The 21,217-nt window shown below is 53.4% G+C and overlaps 1 protein-coding gene across 1 annotated transcript; it reads right to left on the bottom strand.

Annotated features, from left to right (window-relative positions):
* Positions 1-16,789: 16,789 nt before the first annotated feature.
* Positions 16,790-18,574, bottom strand: LOC119972939 (late histone H2B.L4-like). The gene is made up of 2 exons (XM_038810473.1): positions 18,413-18,574; positions 16,790-17,053 (listed from the first exon to the last, which is right to left on the bottom strand). The coding sequence occupies exons 1-2, from the start codon at positions 18,536-18,538 to the stop codon at positions 16,817-16,819; spliced, it is 363 nt and encodes a 120-aa protein (XP_038666401.1). The 5' UTR covers positions 18,539-18,574; the 3' UTR covers positions 16,790-16,816.
* Positions 18,575-21,217: the final 2,643 nt, after the last annotated feature.

Raw genomic sequence — 21,217 nt, 5'->3', positions numbered from 1 at the left:
GCGCCATTCTGCTGGTACACACTCCATTCAGCCAGCAGAGAGCGCCATTCTGCTGGTACACACTCCATTCAGCCAGCAGAGAGCGCCATTCTGCTGGTACATACTCCATTCAGCCAGTAGGGGGCACCATTCTGCTGGTACACACTCCATTCAGCCAGCAGAGAGCGCCATTCTGCTGGTACACACTCCATTCAGCCAGCAGGGGGCGCCATTCTGCTGGTACACACTCCATTCAGCCAGCAGGGGGCACCATTCTGCTGGTACATACTCCATTCAGCCAGTAGGGGGCACCATTCTGCTGGTACATACTCCATTCAGCCAGCAGAGGGCACCATTCTGCTGGTATACACTCCATTCAGCCAGCACAGAGCACCATTCTGCTGGTATACACTCCATTCAGCCAGCAGATGGCGCCATTCTGCTGGTACACACTCCATTCAGCCAGCAGAGAGCGCCATTCTGCTGGTACACACTCCATTCAGCCAGCAGAGAGCGCCATTCTGCTGGTACACACTCCATTCAGCCAGCAGAGAGCTCCATTCTGCTGGTACACACTCCATTCAGCCAGCAGAGGGCGCCGTTCTGCTGGTACACACTCCATTCAGCCAGCAGGGGGCGCCGTTCTGCTGGTACACACTCCATTCAGCCAGCAGAGAGCGCCATTCTGCTGGTATACACTCCATTCAGCAAGCAGGGGGCGCCATTCTGCTGGTATACACTCCATTCAGCCAGCAGGGGGCGCCATTCTGCTGGTACACACTCCATTCAGCCAGCAGAGGGCACCATTCTGCTGGTACACACTCCATTCAGCCAGCAGGGGGCGCCATTCTGCTGGTACACACTCCATTCAGCCAGCAGGGGGCGCCATTCTGCTGGTACACACTCCATTCAGCCAGCAGAGAGCGCCATTCTGCTGGTACACACTCCATTCAGCCAGCAGAGAGCGCCATTCTGCTGGTACACACTCCATTCAGCCAGCAGAGAGCGCCATTCTGATGGTACACACTCCATTCAGCCAGCAGAGAGCGCCATTCTGCTGGTACACTCTCCCTTCAGCCAGCAGAGAGCGCCATTCTGCTGGTACACACTCCATTCAGCCAGCAGAGAGCGCCATTCTGCTGGTACACTCTCCCTTCAGCCAGCAGAGAGCGCCATTCTGCTGGTACACACTCCATTCAGCCAGCAGAGAGCGCCATTCTGCTGGTACACACTCCATTCAGCCAGCAGATGGGCTGTTTAGCACAGGGGTAAATCGCTGGCTTTGAAAGCAGACCAAGCCGGGCCAGTAGCACGGTTCGATTCCCGTACCAGCTTCCCCGTACAGGCGCCGGAATGTGGCGACTAGGGGCTTTTCACAGTAACTTCATTGAAGCCTACTTGTGACAATAAGCGATTTTCATTTCATTTTCATTCAGCCAGCAGAGAGCGCCATTCTGCTGGTACACACTCCATTCAGCCACCAGGGGGCGCCATTCTGCTGGTATACACTCCATTCAGCAAGCAGGGGGCGCCATTCTGCTGGTACACTCTCCCTTCAGCCAGCAGAGGGTGCCATTCTGCTGGTACACTCTCCCTTCAGCCAGCAGAGAGCGCCATTCTGCTGGTATACACTCCATTCAGCCAGCAGGGGGCGCCATTCTGCTGGTACACACTCCATTCAGCCAGCAGAGAGCGCCATTCTGCTGGTACACACTCCATTCAGCCAGCAGAGAGCGCCATTCTGCTGGTACACACTCCATTCAGCCAGCAGATGGCGCCATTCTGCTGGTACACACTCCATTCAGCCAGCAGAGGGTGCCATTCTGCTGGTACACACTCCATTCAGCCAGCAGGGGGCGCCGTTCTGCTGGTACACACTCCATTCAGCCAGCAGGGGGCGCCGTTCTGCTGGTACACACTCCATTCAGCCAGCAGAGAGCGCCATTCTGCTGGTACACACTCCATTCAGCCAGCAGATGGCGCCATTCTGCTGGTACACACTCCATTCAGCCAGCAGAGAGCGCCATTCTGCTGGTACACACTCCATTCAGCCAGCAGATGGCGCCATTCTGCTGGTACACACTCCATTCAGCCAGCAGATGGCGCCATTCTGCTGGTACACACTCCATTCAGCCAGCAGAGAGCAACAGCTAAGGCGGAGGGAGGAAGGGACAGGATTGTAGTGCCCTCTGTATGTGTTAATACATGATTAGTTAATGTGCGGTCAGTACAGATAGATGATCACTAGATGGCAACTTGAACAGGACTTATATGAGGAGTTTCCCGCTCTTTCTATAGGTTAGTGTGTGTGGGTAGTGCAGCTAGAGTAAAGATGTGACAGATCAGCGTGCAGTGTACTATCATAACTGTTAGTTTAATCTAATCTTAGTTAATTACATTACTAGTCAAAGTATTAAAGTGAAATAACTCACAAGTATGTTATTTTATTACTCAATAAATAATCTGTCATCAATGGGCAACATGGTGCACAATGGTTAGCACAGTTGCTTCACAGCACCAGGGTCCCAGGTTCGATTCCGGCGTTGGGTCACTGTCTGAGCGGTGTCTGCACATCCTCCCCGTGTGTGCGTGGGTTTCCTCCGGGCGCTCCAGTTTCCTCCCACAGTCCAAAGATGTGCAGGTTAGGTGGATTGGCCGTGCTAAATTGCCCCTTAGTGTCCAAAAAATGTGAAGTGGGGGTTACTGGGTTGTGGGGATAGGGTGGGGGTTACTGGGTTGTGGGGATAGGGTGGGGGTTACTGGGTTGTGGGGATAGGGTGGGGGTTACTGGGTTGTGGGGATAGGGTGGGGGTTACTGGGTTGTGGGGATAGGGTGGGGGTTACTGGGTTGTGGGGATAGGGTGGGGGTTACTGGGTTGTGGGGATAGGGTGGGGGTTACTGGGTTGTGGGGTTAGGGTGGATACGTGAGCTTCAGTAGGGTCATTGTAAGGGGCATTGCAGACTCGATGGGCCAAATGGCCTCCTTCTGCACTGTAAATTCTATGATTCTATGGAAGACTTCAACTGTTTATCATCAAGTCCCCCCCCCTCCCCCCCACCCCCTTCGCCCCCATTTTAACACAAATGAGTCCTATTAACATTCCTGGTCAATGGGCAAGACCAGTGCTGACCCCTGGTGGAGATTTATTATGTTACAATCTGCGATGAAATCTTGACCCAGAGACCCCACCTGCAGACTTGGCTACCGATAGATCTCAACGCGACTGAAAGTCCAAATCACCTTTAGGTCAAACATTAAAAAATAAGCAATTTCCATTTTCATTTCATTTTTCATATCTAAGGAAGGATGGGCTGGCCTTGGAAAGGGTCCAGAGGAGGTTGACAAGAATGATCCCTGGAATGAAGAGCTTGTCATATGAGGAACGGTTGAGGACTCTGGGTCTGTACTCGTTGGAGTTTAGAACGATGAGGGAGGATCTTATTGAAACTTGCAGGATACTGCGAGGCCTGGATAGAGTGGACGTGGAGAGGATGTTTCCACTTGTAGGAAAAACTAGAAGCAGAGGACACCATCTCAGACTAAAGGGACCATCCTTTAAAACAGAGATGAGGAGGAATTTCTTCAGCCAGAGGGTGGTGAATCTGTGGAACACTTTGCCGCAGAAGGCTGTGGAGGCCAAATCACTGAGTGTCTTTAAGGCAGAGATAGATAGGTTCTTGATTAATAAGGGGATCAGGGGTTATGGGGAGAAGGCAGGAGAATGGGGATGAGAAAATATCAGCCATGATTGAATGGCGGAGCTGACTCGATGGGCCGAGTGGCCTAATTCTGCTCCTATTTGCTGTGGTCTTATGGAATCTAATGTATGGATAGTTAGGGTTTAGGGCTGGGGGGCGTTGGGTAGGTTATTGTGGGGTTTTTGTGTGTACTGGATCTCTGTTGTTTAAAATGTTAAAATTACAAATGCCTCAAAATATTTTCTGATAAAAAATAAAGGATGTGAAACATAGACACTTGGACAATGATGATCTGATTGGGTAAGGGTTCAGGTTAGGGTTAGGGTTTGGATTAGGGCTAGGGTTAGGGTTAGGGCTAGGGCTAGGGTTAGGATCAGGGTTAGGGTTAGGGTCAGGGTCAGGGTCAGGGTTAGGATCAGGGTTAGGTTTAGGGTTCGGGTTCGGATTAGGGTTAGGGTTAGGGTTAGGGTTAGGATCAGGGTTAGGGTTAGGGCTAGGGTTAGGATCAGGGTTAGGGTTAGGGTTAGGATCAGGGTTAGGGTTAGGGCTAGGGTTAGGATCAGGGTTAGGGTTAGGGTCAGGGTTAGGGTTAGGGTTAGGGTTAGGATCAGGGTTAGGGTTAGGGTTAGGGCTAGATTAGAGTTAGCATGGATTTAATTGGGGAATCACGTTTGGTGAACTTATTGAAATTGTTTGAGGATATCAGCAAATTTGACAAAGGGGAGTTGATGGACTTGGTATGTTTGGATTTTCAGAAGGCTTTTGATAGGGCAGCACAATAGCACACATGGCTAGCTCTGTGGCTTCGCAGCTCCAGGGTCCCAGGTTCGATTCCGGCTTGGGTCACTGTCTGTGCGGAGTCTGCACGTCCTCCCCGTGTCTGCGTGGGTTTCCTCCGGGTGCTCCGGTTTCCTCCCACAGTCCAAAGATGTGCAGGTTAGGTGGATTGGCCATGCTAAATTGCCCCTTAGTGACCACAAAATGTGAAGTGGGGGTTACTGGGTTGTGGGGATAGGGTGGGGGTTACTGGGTTAGGGTTAGGGTGGGGGTTACTGGGTTAGGGTTAGGGTGGGGGTTACTGGGTTGTGGGGATAGGGTGGGGGTTACTGGGTTGTGGGGATAGGGTGGGGGTTGTGGGGATAGGGTGGGGGTTACTGGGTTGGGTGGGGGTTACTGGGTTGTGGGGATAGGGTGGGGGTTACTGGGTTGTGGGGATAGGGTGGGGGTTACTGGGTTGTGGGGATAGGGTGGGGGTTACTGGGTTGTGGGGATAGGGTGGGGGTTACTGGGTTGTGGGGATAGGGTGGGGGTTACTGGGTTGTGGGGATAGGGTGGGGGTTGTGGGGATAGGGTGGGGGTTACTGGGTTGGGTGGGGGTTACTGGGTTGTGGGGATAGGGTGGGGGTTACTGGGTTGTGGGGATAGGGTGGGGGTTACTGGGTTGTGGGGATAGGGTGGGGGTTACTGGGTTGTGGGGATAGGGTGGGGGTTACTGGGTTGTGGGGATAGGGTGGGGGTTACTGGGTTGTGGGGATAGGGTGGATACGTGAGCTTCAGTAGGGTCACTGTAAGGGCCGTTGCAGGCTCGATGGGCCAAATGGCCTCCTTCTGCACTGTAAATTCTATGATTCTATGGAAGACTTCAACTGTTTATCATCAAGTTAAATACAACTGGGCAAGACAAATGAGTGATATTTATATATATCAGTTATATAACAAGGATCTGCTCGCACCCCTTCCCCCCCCCCCCCCCCCCCCCCCCCCCCCTCTTCTAGCACAAATGAGTCCTATTAACATTCCTGGTCAATGGGCAAGACCAGTGCTGACCCCTGGTGGAGATTTATTATGTTACAATCTGCGGTGAAATCTTGACCCAGAGACCCCACCTGCAGACTTGGCTACCGATAGATCTCAACGCGACTGAAAGTCCAAATCACCTTGAGGTCAAACATTTTTTAAAAGTTTGAACTCTCGCCCGAAGGAACCTATCCAGGCCGGTGGGGCCTTGCAGACCACCCTAGCTGCAGAGAAAGGGAAACCCTTCATGAAGCACAGCAGATACCTGGTATCAGCCACTTCACACTGTCATAGAACATAGAACATAGAGAAATACAGCACAGAACAGGCCCTTTGGCCCACGATGTTGTGCCGAACCTTTGTCCTAGATTAATCATAGATTATCATAGAATTTACAGTGCAGAAGGAGGCCACTCGGCCCATCGAGTCTGCACTGGCTCTTGGAAAGAGCACCCTACCCAAGGTCAACACCTCCACCCTATCCCCATAACCCAGTAACCCCACCCAACACTAAGGGCAATTTTGGACACTAAGGGCAATTTATCATGGCCAATCCACCTAACCTGCACATCTTTGGACTGTGGGAGGAAACCGGAGCACCCGGAGGAAACCCACACACACATGGGGAGAATGTGCAGACTCTGCTCAGACGGTTGATCATTGTTCAGAGACATGTTGCTGAAGTTTTCCAATTTGTACAATCAGAACAACTGTAAAAAGTGGCGGAGGTGTTGCCATGGCAAATACACACTCAGGAACAAAATAAAGTACATCACAGGAACAGGCCATTCAACCCTCCAAGCCCGTGCCGACCATGCTGCCTGTCTAACCTGAATCTTTCTACACTTCCTGGGTCCGTATCCCTCTATTCCCATCCTATTGATGTATTTGTCAAAATGCCCCTTAAATGTCACTATCGTCCCTGCTTCCACCACCTCCTCCGGCAGCGAGTTCCAGGCACCCACTACCCTCTGTGTAAAAAACTTGCCTCATACATCTACTCTAAACCTTTCCCCTCGCACCTTAAACCTATGCCCCTCAGTAATTGACCCCTCCACCCTGGGAAAAAGCCTCTGACTATCCACTCTGTCTATGCCCCTCATGATTTTGTAGCCCTCTATCAGGTCGCCCCTCAACCTCTTTCATTCGTGAGAACAAACCAAATTTATTCAACTTCTCATAGTTAATGCCCTCCATACCAGGCAACATCCTGCTAAATCTCTTCTGCACCCTCTCTAAAGCCTCCACATCCTTCTGGTAGTGTGGTGACCAGAATAGAACACTATACTCCAAGTGTGGCCTAACTAAGGTTCTATACAGCTGCAACATAACTTGCCAATCCTTATACTCAATGCCCCGGCCAATGAAGGCAAGCATGCCGTATACCTTCTTGACTGCCTTCTCCACCTGTGTTGCCCCTTTCAGTGACCTGTGGACCTGTACACCTAGATCTCTCTGACTGTCAATAATCTTTAGGGTTCTACCATTCACTATATATTCCCTACCTGTATTAGACCTTCCAGACTGCATTACCTCACATTTGTCCGGATTAAACTCCATCTGCCATCTCTCTGCCCAAGTCTCCAAATGATCTAAATCCTGCTGTATCCTCTGACAGTCCTCATCGCTATCCGCAATTCCACCGACCTTTGTGTCGTCCGCAAGCTTATTAATCAGACCAGTTACATTTTCCTCCAAATCATTTATATATACTACAAACAGCAAAGGTCCCAGCACTGATCCCTGCGGAACACCACTAATCACAGCCCTCCAATTAGAAAAGCTCCCTTCCATTGCTACTCTCTGCCTTCTATGACCTAGCCAGTTCTGTATCCACCTTGCCAGCTCACCTCTGATCCCATGTGACTTCACCTTTTGTACCAGTCTGCCATGAGGGACCTTGTCAAAGGCCTTACTGAAGTCCATGTAGACAACATCAACCACGTTACCTTCATCAATCACCTTTGTCACTTATCCAAAAAACTCGATAAAGTTAGTGAGACACTACCTTCCCTTCACAAAACCATGCTGCCTCTCACTAATACGTCTACTTGCTTCCAAATGGGAGTAGATCCTGTCTCGACGAATTCTTTCCAGTAATTTCCCGACCACTGACGTAAGGCTCACCGGCTTGTAGTTCCCTGGATTGTCCTTGCTACCCTTCTTAAACAAAGGAAGAACATAAGCTATTCGCCAGTCCTCTGGGACCTCACCTGTAGCCAATGAGGATACAAAGATTTCTGTCATGGCCGCAGAAACGTATTCCCTTGCCTCCCGCAGTATTCTGGGGAGTTATTTTTTCAAGAGGCCCAACACTTCCTTTTGGATCTCAATGTGACCCAGACTACCTATACTCCCTTCCCCAGACTCATCATCCACCAATTCCTTCTCTTTGGTGAATACTGGAGCAAAGTATTCATTTAGTACCTCGCCCATTTCCTCTGGTTCCACACATAGATTCCCTCCCCTGTCCTCGAGTGGGCCAACCCTTTCCCTGGCTACCCTCTTGCTCTTTACGTGAAAGCCTTGGGACTTTCCTTAATCCTGCGGGCCAATGACTTTGAGACGCCTATTAGCCCCTCCTACTTTTAGTTCCTTCCTACTTTCCTGGTATTCCTCATGGGCTTTGTCTGTTCCCAGCCTTGCAATCCTTACTAATGTTTCCCTTTTTGACTCGGCTCACAATACCCTTCACAACCCACAGTTCCTGAAACTGGTCACCTTTATCCTTGTTCCTCACAGGAACGTGCCAGTGCTGAATTCCGACCAACTGACGTTTGGCAGCCTCCCACATGTCAGATGTTGATTTACCCGCAAACATCCGCCCCCAATCTAGGTTCTTCAGTTCCGGCAAAATATTCATATGATTATTCCTGTGATTAGCCTTCCTCTGAGGACCACTCTTATCCAAAAGGACCTTAAAAAACTGAATTATGGTCACTGTTCCCAAAATGCTCCCCTACTGAAACGACCACCTGGCCGGGATCATTCCCCAATCCCAGGTCCAGTACCCTAGTTGGACTATCGACATACTGTTTCAAGAAGCCCTCCAGGATGTTCCTTACAAACTCTGCCCTATTCAAGCCCCTAGCACTAACTGAGTCCCAGTCAGTGGCGTGCAGAGGGGGGGGGGGAGGGGGGGGGGGGGCGACGGTGCGTTGGCCCCGGGCATCCATTGGATGGGGGCATCAATCAGAGGCTATTGCTCTCCCCAATGTCACCCAGATGCCTACATTTTTCCACCTGAATTTAACAAATTGTTTTGCTAAAGGGGGGGGGGGGGTGTCACAATCAAAACCAGTGACTACCGACATGTACCTTGTGTCAGGGTGAGGTGACTGCGCTCCCAGACTCCCCCGCGGTGGGGAAACCCCTCTATCCGCCGCGCGGGCGGGCGGCCCGGGACTGCGCATGTCCAAGGGAGGGGGAGCTCCTCACATGCAGGGAAAGGCCCCGCCCCCTGATCTGCGTGCTGAGATTTTGACCAATGAAAAAAGATTGAGGACCGGAGGGACTGTGGTTCTCCAGCCAATCAGAGCTCCTCACATGCAGGGACAGGCCCCGCCCCCTGATCTGCGTGCTGAGATGTTGACCAATGAAAAAAGATTGAGGACCGGAGGGACTGTGGTTCTCCAGCCAATCAGAGCGCGGGCTTTGTGTGAGTGATAATTGAGCTTTCACACCGACGGAATCTTCCTCCTGTCTCCAACATCTGTGAGTAAAACACTTTCTTTTCTCCCCCTTTCCATTTCTTTTTTCATTCTGACCATCAATTGGTCACTTGCAGCAACTGAAGGGAAAGGAAGTGAATCCAGGGAGGGTTCAGACTCTGGAAAGCTTGGCCCAGGTCTCTCTCTTAAAAATATTGACATCCTTTGCTCCCTCAGTTTGACACATGAAATGAAAATCGCTTATTGTCAGGGGCTGTTTAGCACAGGGCTACATTGCTGGCTTTGAAAGCAGACCAAAGCAAGCGAGCAGCACGATTCGATTCCTGTAACAGCCTCCCCAAACAGGCGCTTGAATGTGGCGAATGCGGAATGTGACAATAAGCGATTTTCATTTCATAAGTAGGCTTCAAATGAAGTTACTGTGAAAAGCCCCTAGTATTGACCAGGACACGGGGGTAACTCCCCTGCTCTTCTTCAAAATAGTGGCTGTGGGATCTTCAACATCCACCTAATAGGGACAGACAGAGCCTCAGTTTAACAACTGATTTGAAAGAAGGCTGTTCTGACAGTGCAGCACTCCCTCAGTTCTGAGTGTGATTAGGGATTCAGTCATTCACCCCAACTGCTGACACACCAGCGAGTTCACTCTGGGGAGAGGCTGTTCCCCTGCTCTGTGTGTGGGAAGAGATTCTCTCAATTAACCAACCTGCTGACACACCAGAGAGTTCACTCCGGGAAGAGGCCGTTCACCTGCAGTGTGTGTGGGAGGGGATTCACTCAGCCATCCATCCTGCTGAGACATCAGTGAGTTCATACAGGTGAGAAGCCATTGACCTGCCCTCTGTGTGGTAAGGGATTCAGTCATTCACCCCAACTGCTGAGACACCAGCGAGTTCGCACTGGGGAGAGACCATTCACTGCTCTCTGCACACAGCCGTTTAGAACATCATCTACACTGAAATGAAAATCACTTATTGTCACGAGTAGGCTTCAATGAAGTTACTGTGAAAAGCCCCTAGTCACCACATTCCGGCGCCTGTTCAGGAGGCTGGTACGGGAAGTTATATTCAAAATGTTTTCCTTTCTCATAATATTTCTCAGTATATTAGGCCTTATACTTGAGTCTTTGGGGCACACAATCAAGATTTGCCCCGGGCATCACCAGACCTCTGCACGCCACTGGTCCCAGTCAATATAGGGAGAGGTAAAAATCACCCATCACAACAACTCTTTTACACCTTGCCAAAGTCTGCCTACATATCTGCTCCTCTATCTCCGGCTGGCTATTGGGAGGCCTGTAGTAAACCCCCAACATTGTGACTGCACCCATCCTATTCCTGAGCTTCACCCATATTGCCTCGCTCCATGAGCTCTCCGAGGTGTCCCCCCGCAGTACAGCTGTGATATTCTCCTTAACCAGTAATGCAACTCCCCCACTCCTTTTAAATCCCCCTCTATCCCGCCTGAAACATCTGTATCCTGGAACGTTAAGCTGCCAATCCTGTCCCACCCTCACCAACAACATCATAGTTCCAAGTACTAATTCAAGCTCTGTTCAACTTGCCGACCAATCAGCTCCTTTTGGCATTGTTGCTTTGAAGATCAATAATAAGACCCATAAGATATGGGAGCAGAATTAGGACACTCGGCCCATCGAGTCTGCTCCGCCATTCAATCATGGCTGATATTTTTCTCATCCCCATTCTCCTCCCTTCTCCCCATAACCCCTGATCCCCTTATTAATTGATGCGACCATCAATTCACAGGACACAGAGTAGAAGTGAACAGTGGCTTTAATCGACTAGAACAGTGCCTGCCTGCGACTGATCTGCAATGAGAGCCGCCTACAGGGCTGCTGCTCTTTATACCTCTCCTCAGGGGGGGCGGCGCCCACAAGGGCACCAACATGATACATTCCGTGCAGTACAGTATAATGGTCCATAGGTGGAGCCCATATGGGCTACAGCGTGATACAATGTAATACAGTGGTGAATGGTTATTTCAATACGTTCACCACATTCACCCCCTGTTAAAAAAATTGAAGTCCAGCGGGGGTGAAGGGCTCACAGGTTCAGTCTGTCCGGCGCCCGGATCGTGCGCTGCGATCGCCGGAGCTCTGGTTTTGCAGCGGGCACAGGTGTCGAACTTGTCGGTGCGGGCACAGGCGTGAACTCTGGGAGCGTGTCTTCTGGAGCTAGATTCCTGTGGGTCGGTGAAGGGGGGGGTGTATAGGAGGGGGTGTGGAGGCTATGTAGGGGCGGGGGGGCTGTTGGGTGTAGGTTGGGGGGTATAGGTTGTGATGGCGATGGTAGGGGAACCTGCGGGTGCCAAGTCCCCGAGAGAGACCGTACCCTGTCGGCCGTCAGGGTTTTCTACGTATGCATGACTGGGGGTTGGTGTGAAGGAGCTGGACCCTCTCGACCAGGGGGTCAGACTTATGGCTCCTTATGTGTTTGCGGAGCAGGATGGGCCCAGGTGTCTTCAGCCAGGATGGGAGCGAGATCCCAGAGGTGGATTTCCTGGGGAAAACAAACAGGAGGTCATGAGGGGTCTCGTACGTGGCTGTACAAAATAGGGACCGAATGGAGTGGAGCGCATCGGGGAGGACCTCCTGCCAGTGGGATACTGGGAGATTCCTGGACCCTAGGGCCAGGAGGACGGCCTTCCAGACCATCGCGTTCTCCCTCTCCACCTGCCCGTTCCCCCTGGGGTTGTAGCTGGGAGTCCTGCTCGAGGCGATGCCCTTACTGAGCAGGTACTGACGCAGCTCGTCGCTCATAAACGAGGAGCCCCGGTCACTGTGGACGTAAATGGGGAAACCGAACAGGGTGAAGACAGTATGCAGGGCCTTAATGACTGTGTGGGAGGTCATATCAGGGCAGGGGGATGGCGAATGGGAAGCGGGAAAATTCGTCAACGACATTGAGGAAATACGTGTTGCGGTTGGTCGAGGGGAGGGGCCCTTTGACGTCGATACTGAGGCGCTCAAATAGCGGGGATGCCTTTACCAGGTGGGCCTTATCTGGCCAATTGAACTACGGCTTACACTCCGCACAGATCTGGCAGTCCCTGGTCATGGCTCTGACCTCCTCAGTGGAGTAGGGCAGGTTGCGGGCCTTGATGTAGTGGGCGAGCCGGGTGACCCCCAGGTGGCAGAGGTCATCGTGGATAGCCCGGAGTCGGTCACCTTGCGCGCTGGGGCATGTGCCGCGGGACAGGGCATCTGGGGGCTGGTTGAGCTTCCCAGGATGATACACTATATCGTAATTATAGGTGGAGAGTTCGATCCTCCACCTCAAGATCTTATCGTTATTGATCTTGCCCCGCTGTGTATTATCGAGCATGAAGGCTACCGACCGCTGGTCGGTGACGAGGGTAAGCCTCCTACCAGCGAGGTAGTGCCTCCAGTGCCGTACGGCTTCCACGATGGCTTGGGCTTCTTTTCCGACTGAGGAGTGTTGAATTTCGGAGGCGTTGAGGGTACGGGAGAGAAATGCTACGGGCCTGCCCGCCTGGTTAAGGGTGGCAGCGAGAGCGACCTCTGACACTTCGCTCTCCACCTGGAAGGGGACGGACTCATCCATCGCGCGCATCGCGGCTTTGGTGATGTCCGCCTTGATGCAGCTGAAGGCCAGGCGGGCCTCAGCCGCCAGTGGGAAGATGGTGGCCTTCATTAGTGGGCGGGGCTTTGTCCGCATAGTTGGGGACCCACTGGGCATAATAGGGACAGAACCTGAGGCACCTTTTCAGGGCCTTGGGGCAGTGGGGGTCGGGCCCTAGAACTCAGTTTTCCACGACGTAGCCGAGGATGGATAGTCTGGTTGTGCAGAAAACATATTTCTCCTTGTTGTAAGTGAGGTCGAGGGTTTGGAGAAATCTCTGGAGGTTGGCGTCGTGGTCCTGCTGGTCATGGCCGCAGATGGTGACGTTGTCCAAGTTCGGACATTGTATTCATGACTATTGCTGGCCTCAATCCCTTCCCGCAAGAGTCACTGGGCCTCGGACCTGATACAAGTCCTGTCCTGGAGGCTGTACCGCCTGCTTCTGGTGGCGACTGGTTTTCAGTGGGCGGTGAGATTGGCGAAGAGCGGAGGAGGGTCGACCATCAGGGTCACGAGGCTACATACGGTGAGTGGGGGTAGGGGCCCGCCGAACTTCAGGGTCAGACTCCTGAGGTTACATTGGAAATCTAGTCCCAATAGGAGAGGAGCGCAGCGATCGGGGAGAACATATAACTTAAAGTTAACGTATTCGACGCCTAGTATCGCGAGGTTTGCGACAGTGAACCCCTGGATCTGCACCGAGTGCGATCCGGAAGCGAGGGAGATATTGTGAAGTGTGGGGAGATTTGGAGCGAACAGCACCTTACCATGTCTGGGTGAATGAAGCTCTCCGTGCTCCCGGAGTCAAACAGGCAAGGCGTTTCGTGTCCATTGACCCGGACGGTTGTCATGGAGCTCCGGAGGTGCTTTGGGCCGTGACTGGACGCGGGTGACCAGTTACGGGTAGCCAGCGTGGTCAGTGGTGGTGGGGTGGTCCCAAGATGGCTGCCCCCATCGGTCGCACACGTCAGGCGGCGAGAAAGATGGCTGCCCCCACAGACAACAAAGGCAGATGACGCGTCCAGAAGGGGAGGAGCCGGCAGGCACACTGCGGGGGCGGGGGGGGGGGGGGTGGCGGAGCTGGTAGGCACACAGCCACACTGCGGGCCTGTGTGTCCGAGGGTCGGGCCTGTGATTTGGAGGATTAGGACTTGGCCAGGCAAACTTTAGCAAAGTGTCCTTTCTTGCCGCAGTCGCTACAGGTCGCGTTCCGGGCCGGGCAGCGCTGCCTGGGGGGCTGGCTGCAGAAGTAGCAGGGTAGCCCCCCCCCCCACCCCGGGCCAGGCAGCGCTGCCTTGGGGGCTGGCTGCAGAAGTAGCCCCCCCCCCCACCCCGGGCCGGGCAGCGCTGCCTGGGGGGCTGGCCGCAGAAGTAGCCCCCCCCACCCCCCCCACCCCACGCCGGGCAGCGCTGCCTGGGGTGCTGGCTGCAGAAGTAGCAGGGTAGCCCCACCCCCACCCCGGGCCGGGCAGCGCTGCCTGGGGGGCTGGCTGCAGATGTAGCCCCCCCCCCCCCCCACCCCCACCCCGGGCCGGGCAGCGCTGCCTGGGGGGCTGGCTGCAGAAGTAGCAGGGTAGCCCCACCCCCACCCCGGGCCGGGCAGCGCTGCCTGGGGGGCTGGCTGCAGATGTAGCCCCCCCCCCCCCCCACCCCACCCCGGGCCGGGCCGGGCAGCGCTGCCTGGGGGGCTGGCTGCAGAAGTAGCAGGGTAGCCCCACCCCCCGGGCCGGGCAGCGCTGCCTGGGGTGCTGGCCGCAGAAGTAGCCCCCCCCCCACCCCGGGCCGGGCAGCGCTGCCTGGGGTGCTGGCCGCAGAAGTAGCAGGGTAGCCCCACCCCCCGGGCCGGGCAGCGCTGCCTGGGGTGCTGGCCGCAGAAGTAGCCCCCCCCACCCCACCCCCACCCCGGGCCGGGCAGCGCTGCCTGGGGTGCTGGCCGCAGAAGTAGCAGGGTAGCCCCACCCCCCCCCGGGCCGGGCAGCGCTGCCTGGGGTGCTGGCCACAGAAGTAGCAGGGTAGCCCCACCCCCCCCCGGGCCGGGCAGCGCTGCCTGGGGTGCTGGCCGCAGAAGTAGCCCCCCCCACCCCCCCCCCACCCCGGGCCGGGCAGCGCTGCCTGGGGTGCTGGCCGCAGAAGTAGCCCCCCCCACCCCACCCCCACCCCGGGCCGGGCAGCGCTGCCTGGGGTGCTGGCCGCAGAAGTAGCAGGGTAGCCCCACCCCCCCCGGGTCGGGCAGCGCTGCCTGGGGTGCTGGCCGCAGAAGTAGCCCCCCCCCCACCCCGGGCCGGGCAGCGCTGCCTGGGGGGCTGGCTGCAGAAGTAGCAGGGTAGCCCCACCCCCCCCCGGGCCGGGCAGCGCTGCCTGGGGTGCTGGCCACAGAAGTAGCAGGGTAGCCCCCCCCCCCCCCCGGGCCGGGCAGCGCTGCCTGGGGGGCTGGTTGCAGAAGTAGCCCCCCCCCCCACCCCGGGCCGGGCAGCGCTGCCTTGGGGGCTGGCTGCAGAAGTAGCCCCCCCCCCACCCCGGGCCGGGCAGCGCTGCCTGGGGTGCTGGCTGCAGAAGTAGCAGGGTGTCCCCCCCGGGTTGGGTGGGCAGCCACGCGCGCAGGCCTGGGGTACTCTCTGGTCGGGGGCCCACGAGGGGGTCGCGTGGTCGAAGGGGAACGCGTTGAAGCTTTGGGACGCTATCCGAGGGAGGTGGCTATTTTTACCGTCTCTTCCAGGTCGAGGGAACCTTTCTCGAGCAGGCGCTGTCTGACGTAGTTGGACCTGACTCCAGCCACGTAGGAGTCCCGGATGGAGAGTTCCATATGTTGGGAGGCCGTGACGGTTGCATAGTTGCAGCTTCGCTCAACAACTGTTGGGTACTCCTCCAGCGATTCCCCAGGGCGTTGGCGGCGAGTAGTGAGGAGATGCTGGCCGTACTACCTGTCCCTCTACAGATCTGTGTGTCATCTGCAAACTTAGCAACAGCACCTTCAGTTCCTTCTTCCAGATCATTAATGTATATTGTGAAAAGTTGTGGTCCCAGCACAGACCCCTGAGGCACACCACTAGTCACCGGTTGCCATCCTGAAAAAGGCCCCTTTATCCCCACTCTCTGCCTTCTGCCAGTCAGCCAATCCTCTATCCATGCCAGGATCTTACCCTGAACACCATGGGCTCTTAAACTTATTTAACAGTCTCCTATGCGGCACCTTGTCAAAGGCCTTCTGGGAATCTAAATAAATCATGTCCACTGGCTCTCCTTTGTCTAACTTCCTTGTTACCTCCTCAAAAGAACTCTAACAGATTTGTCAGACATGACCTCCCTTTGACAAAGCCGTGCTGACTCCACGCACTTTCAAGTACTCTGCGATCTCATCTTTAATAACCGACTCTAAAATCTTACCAGTGACCGAAGTCAGGTTAACCGGCCTGTAATTTCCTGTCTTCTGCCTGCCTGCCTTCTCCCCCCCGAAACATGAGCCACTTTCCAGTCCTCTGGGACCCTTCCTGCCTCCAGTGATTCCTGAAAGATCATCACCAATGCCTCCACAATTTCCTCAGCTATCTCTTTCAGGACCCTGGGGTGTAGTCCATCCGGTCCAGGTGACCTATCCACCTTTAAACCTTTTGGTTTCCCCAGAACCTTCTCCTTAGTAATGGTCACAGCTCTCACCTCTGCCCCCTGATTCTCCTGGAGCTCTGGCATCCCACTAGCGTAAAGACTGATGGAAAGTAACTTTCAGTTCATCGGCCACTTCTTTTGATTCCCATTCTTACTTCTCCAGCCACGTTTTCCAGCAGTCCAATGTCTATTTTTGCCTCTGACCTTTTATATATTGTAAACTCTTCCCATCTTCCTGTATTTTACTAGCTAGGATTCAGCTAGAATTCATGTTCTGCATCAGTAACTATACCTACTGGTCAATAACAGCTATAGCGAGGTTAAACAGGGGTTTAGATTCAACAACACACCGTACACATGCAAATCCAGAAAAGTTAAACTTTTATTGATCATTTTCCACAATCATGTTTGTCGAGTTGAATTGGGGGGGGGGGGGGGGGGCAGCCACGTCACAGCCCGGCTGACTATTTGGCACTGGTATATTTGGTGACAGCTTTGGTCCCCTCCGAAACAGCGTGTTTAGCCAGCTCCCCGGGAAGGAGCAGCCGGACAGCGGTCTGTACTTCCCGACTAGTAATGGTGCTCCGCTTGTTGTACTGAGTCAGCCGTGAAGCTTCAGTTGCGATCCGTTCAAACACATCATTCACAAAGGAGTTCATGATGCTCATGGCCTTACTGGATATCCCAGTATCAGGGTGCACCTGTAGGAGGAGAGAGAGCAAGATCACAGATCAAACCAACCCCATTTCTAATTTTTTTAAAAAATAAACATTTTAAGACGCATTTTTTGGCTTGACAACAAAATAAACAATGTACATGAATCTATAAACAGTGCAAAAGCCACCTCCCTCCCAGGTCCCACCTTTATTAACTCCCTACTCTAAACTAAACCCCTCCTTTCTGCTGACAATTTTCCAGTCGATGAACAGTTGCCACCTCCAGCGAACCCCTCAAGGCCAAACTTACCCCGTTTCAAATTAAACATCCAGCCCCCCACAATTCTCCCTCCGCCGCTGCTCTATCCCCCTCCCCAAGACCACCACACCCTTCCTTACATACAGGGTCCCAAAACCACTCACTTATTCTAAAACAGGGTCTGACCACATCCTGCTGTTTTCCACTGCAGACTTTGCTGCCTTGGTCCTTCTATATGGTAGTAGTCGTGGGTTTGGAAGGTGCTGTTTAAGGAACCTTGGAGAGTTACTGCAGTGCATCTAATTAAGATTTACTTGGCGATCACCAAGAAGAGAATTAACCATCCCACTACACACAAGTATCCCTCTGTATTTCATGATGTCACCTTCACCATTTCAATACACAAGGCTCCTCCTTCTAAAGGAAAGGAGTCAAAATTGCTGCATTTATGGCAACATTAAATTGGAGAAAACTGCCTGAACAAGTGAGATAAATAGAGGCAGGATTGAGAGAGAGATGATAATTGGAAGATCAGGAGAGAGGGTCAACATCAGCCAGACTCACTCAACAAGAGGCAAACACAATAAGGAACCACAGCATTGAGGGGGTAGTGTTACTGTAATCACAAGGCCTACATGGATTCGCTGGGGGTCATGGGTTCAAGTCCCACCACAGAAGATGGTACACCTAGCAGTTTCCAGCAAATCCACCTCCTTACCTTCACATGCAACACCAGATCCACAGCAACATGGTGAAGTCTGACTGCCCTCAGAAATGGCCATGCAAGCCCTTGTTAAAGGGCAATTAGGGATGGGCAACAAATGCTTCCCAGCAATACCCACATCCCATGGAACTAAATCAATTCATCCCAATGTGCAGAAACTTCCGTGTGCTCCGGTTTCCTCCCACAGGCCAAAGATGTGCCAGTTAGGTGAATTAATCCATGATCAATCATTCCCTTAGGTGTCCAAAGGCTGCCTGAAGGGTTATAGGAAGGGGCCTACATAGGGGGCTCTTTCAGAGGGTCAGTGTAGACTTGATGGGCCAAATGGTCCCCAGCTACATTGCAGGAATTCTATGAAACATTAAAGCTGGAAGGAGCTTCATTAAAAATCAAAGTGAAGAGTACATTCAGTTGCCATTACCTGCTTGAGGACCTTGTAAATGTAAACAGAGTAACTCTCCTTCCGTTTCAGCCGGCGTTTTGAAGGCTTCTTGTCCCCATTGGCAGTTTTGGGAGCTGCCTTCTTCTTCACAAGCTCATTCACCATGCTGACAACTTCCCAGGAATAACTCCAAACTCAGAGAACCCCCAGCCCAGCACAGATCTTTAAATAGAGGCCTCACAATTCAAATTCAAATAATTGTCCAATTCTCCCCATGGCCAGCTGGCCCCTGATCAATCAAACCTGACCCTCCCCCAATTGCCCCTCAAAATAGATCAATTACCCTGGGGTCAAATCAATCTCAGAATCTGAGTAACATCTTCGAAAAGACAACAAAACCACTTCATGCAATGCAACCACTAATTCTAAAGTTAGAGGTTAAGGGGTGCGCAAACAAATCTCCCTTTAATTTACAACAAATTAGTATTGATTGGTCAATTTACACAGGAAGGCCACTGGAGGTGAAGATGGGAGTGGGCCCCGGGGGGGGGCAGCAGGAACAGGAGAAGGCCTATTCTGCCCCTCGGGCCTGTTACACAGGAACAGGAGGAGGCCATTCAGCCCCTCGGGCCTGTTACACAGGAACAGGAGGAGGCCATTCAGCCCCTCGGGCCTGTTACACTGTAACAGGAGGAGGCCATTCAGCCCCTCGGGCCTGTTACACAGGAACAGGAGAAGGCCTATTCTGCCCCTCGGGCCTGTTACACAGGAACAGGAGGAGGCCATTCAGCCCCTCGGGCCTGTTACACAGGAACAGGAGGAGGCCATTCAGCCCCTCGGGCCTGTTACACTGTCACAGGAAGCGGCCCATTCAGCCCCTCGAGCCTGTTACACTGTCACAGGAAGCGGCCCATTCAGCCCCTCGGGCCTGTTACACAGGAACAGGAGGAGGCCCAGTCAGCCCCTCGGGCCTGTTACACAGGAACATAGAATCATAGAATTTACAGTGCAGGTTGGTTTAGGAGCTTAGTGCAGGGGCTGGTTTAGCTCACCAGGCTAAATCGCTGGCTTTTAAAGCAGACCAAGGCAGGCCAGCAGCACGGTTCGATTCCCGCACCAGCTTCCCCGGACAGGCGCCGGAATGTGGTGACTAGGGGCTTTTCACAGTAACTTCATTGAAGCCGACTCGTGACAATAAGCGATTTTCATTTCAGAAGGAGGGAATTCAGCCGATCGAGTCTGCACCGGCACCCTGCCCAAGGTCAACAACTCCACCCTATCCCCACAACCCAGCAACCCCACCCAACACTAAGGGCAATTTTGGACACTAAGGGCAATTTATCATGGCCAATCCACCTAACCTGCACATCTTTGGACTGTGGGAGGAAACCGGAGCACCCGGAGGAAACCCACGCACACACGGGGAGGATGTGCAGACAGTGACCCAAGCCAGAATCAAACCTGGGACCCTGGAGCTGTGAAGCGATTGTGCTATCCACAATGCTACCGTGCTGCACCAAACAGGAGGAGGCCATTCAGCCCCTTGGGCCTGTTACACAGGGAGTGATATCGGCACGAGAATTTTTGGGAATTGAGACACAGAGGACAGAGTTTTGAATTAGCTCAATTTTATGGGAGGGTAGAATGTGGGAGAGGAGCAGGGAGTGGTTTGGGATAGTCTAGTCTAGCGGTTACTCAGGCACAGGTGAGGGTTTCGGCCGCACATGGGCAAGGACGGGGTGAAATCAGCTGATGTTCCGGAGGTGGGAAGAGGTGGACGTGACTATGGACCGAGTGTGAGGCTCAGAGACAAGTGTGATAGCGGGGTTGTGACAGACCGGTTTAATCTCACTGTTGCCAGGGAGAGGGATGGAGTCGGTCGCTAGGGAACGGAATTTGGAGCAGGAACTGACAACAATGGCTTCCCAATATTTAACTGGAGAAAATGCCTGCTCCCACAGCCCTGGGTTGTTGGTATGAGCAGCCTGATAATCTAACAACAGCGGAGGAGAGACAGAGGTGGGAGTCAGGTAGATGTGGGTCTTGTCAGTGAACATGGGAAAATTAACACTATGCTTTCAGACGCTGTCACCGTGGGGTAGGCTATAGACAAGAGGACGTTGACACAATCGCTCATAATTAAACCCAAAGTTCTGCTACCATTCTGCCCAATCGACCCGATATTCCCTGCCAGGCCAATCTACTCTCCCTGGGGTATGGTGTCCACAACTGCTCCAGACGTAGCTTCACATGTGTCGGCAGGATGTTTGTGGGTATAGAAGATAGAACAGTACGGCACAGTACAGGCCCTTCAGCCCACGATGTTGTGCCGACCATTTATCCTAATCTAAGATCAACCTAACCTACACCCCTTCAATTTACTGCTGTCCATGTGCCTGTCCAAGAGTCGCTTAAATATCCCAAATGACTGACTCCACCACCTCTGCTGGCAGTGCATTCCACACACCCACCACTCTGTGTAACGAACTGACCTCTGACATCTCCCCTATACCTTCCTCCCATCACCTTAAAATTATGTCCCCCTCTGGGATTTCCACCCTGGGGAAAAGTCTCTGGCTATCCACTCTATCCATGCCTCTCACCACCTTGTACACCTCTATCAAGTCACCTCTCTGCCTTCTTCGCTCTAGTGAGAAAAGCCCTAGCTCCCTCAACCTTGCTTCATAAGACATGCCCTCCAGTCCAGGCAGCATCCTGGTAAATCTCCTCGGTACCCTCTCCAAAGCATCCACATCCTTCCTATAATGAGGCGACCAGAACTGCACACAATATTCCAAGTGCTCGCTGCCGGAGGAGGTGGTGGAAGCAGGGACGATAGTGACA

This window comes from Scyliorhinus canicula, chromosome 10 (genome assembly GCF_902713615.1).
Source record: "Scyliorhinus canicula chromosome 10, sScyCan1.1, whole genome shotgun sequence".
Taxonomy (NCBI): Eukaryota; Metazoa; Chordata; class Chondrichthyes; order Carcharhiniformes; family Scyliorhinidae; genus Scyliorhinus; species Scyliorhinus canicula.
Note: the sequence above shows the minus strand (reverse complement) of the source record. Positions and strands in the feature narration are given on the sequence as shown.

Excerpts from the sequence above, each read along its gene's own strand:
- LOC119972939 (XM_038810473.1), bottom strand. The coding sequence starts at position 18,538 with ATGGTGAATGAGCTTGTGAAGAAGAAGGCAGCTCCCAAAACTGCCAAT. Across the intron at positions 17,054-18,412 it reads TTTACAAGGTCCTCAAGCAG|GTGCACCCTGATACTGGGAT; the intron begins GTAATGGCAACT and ends CTCCTCCTACAG.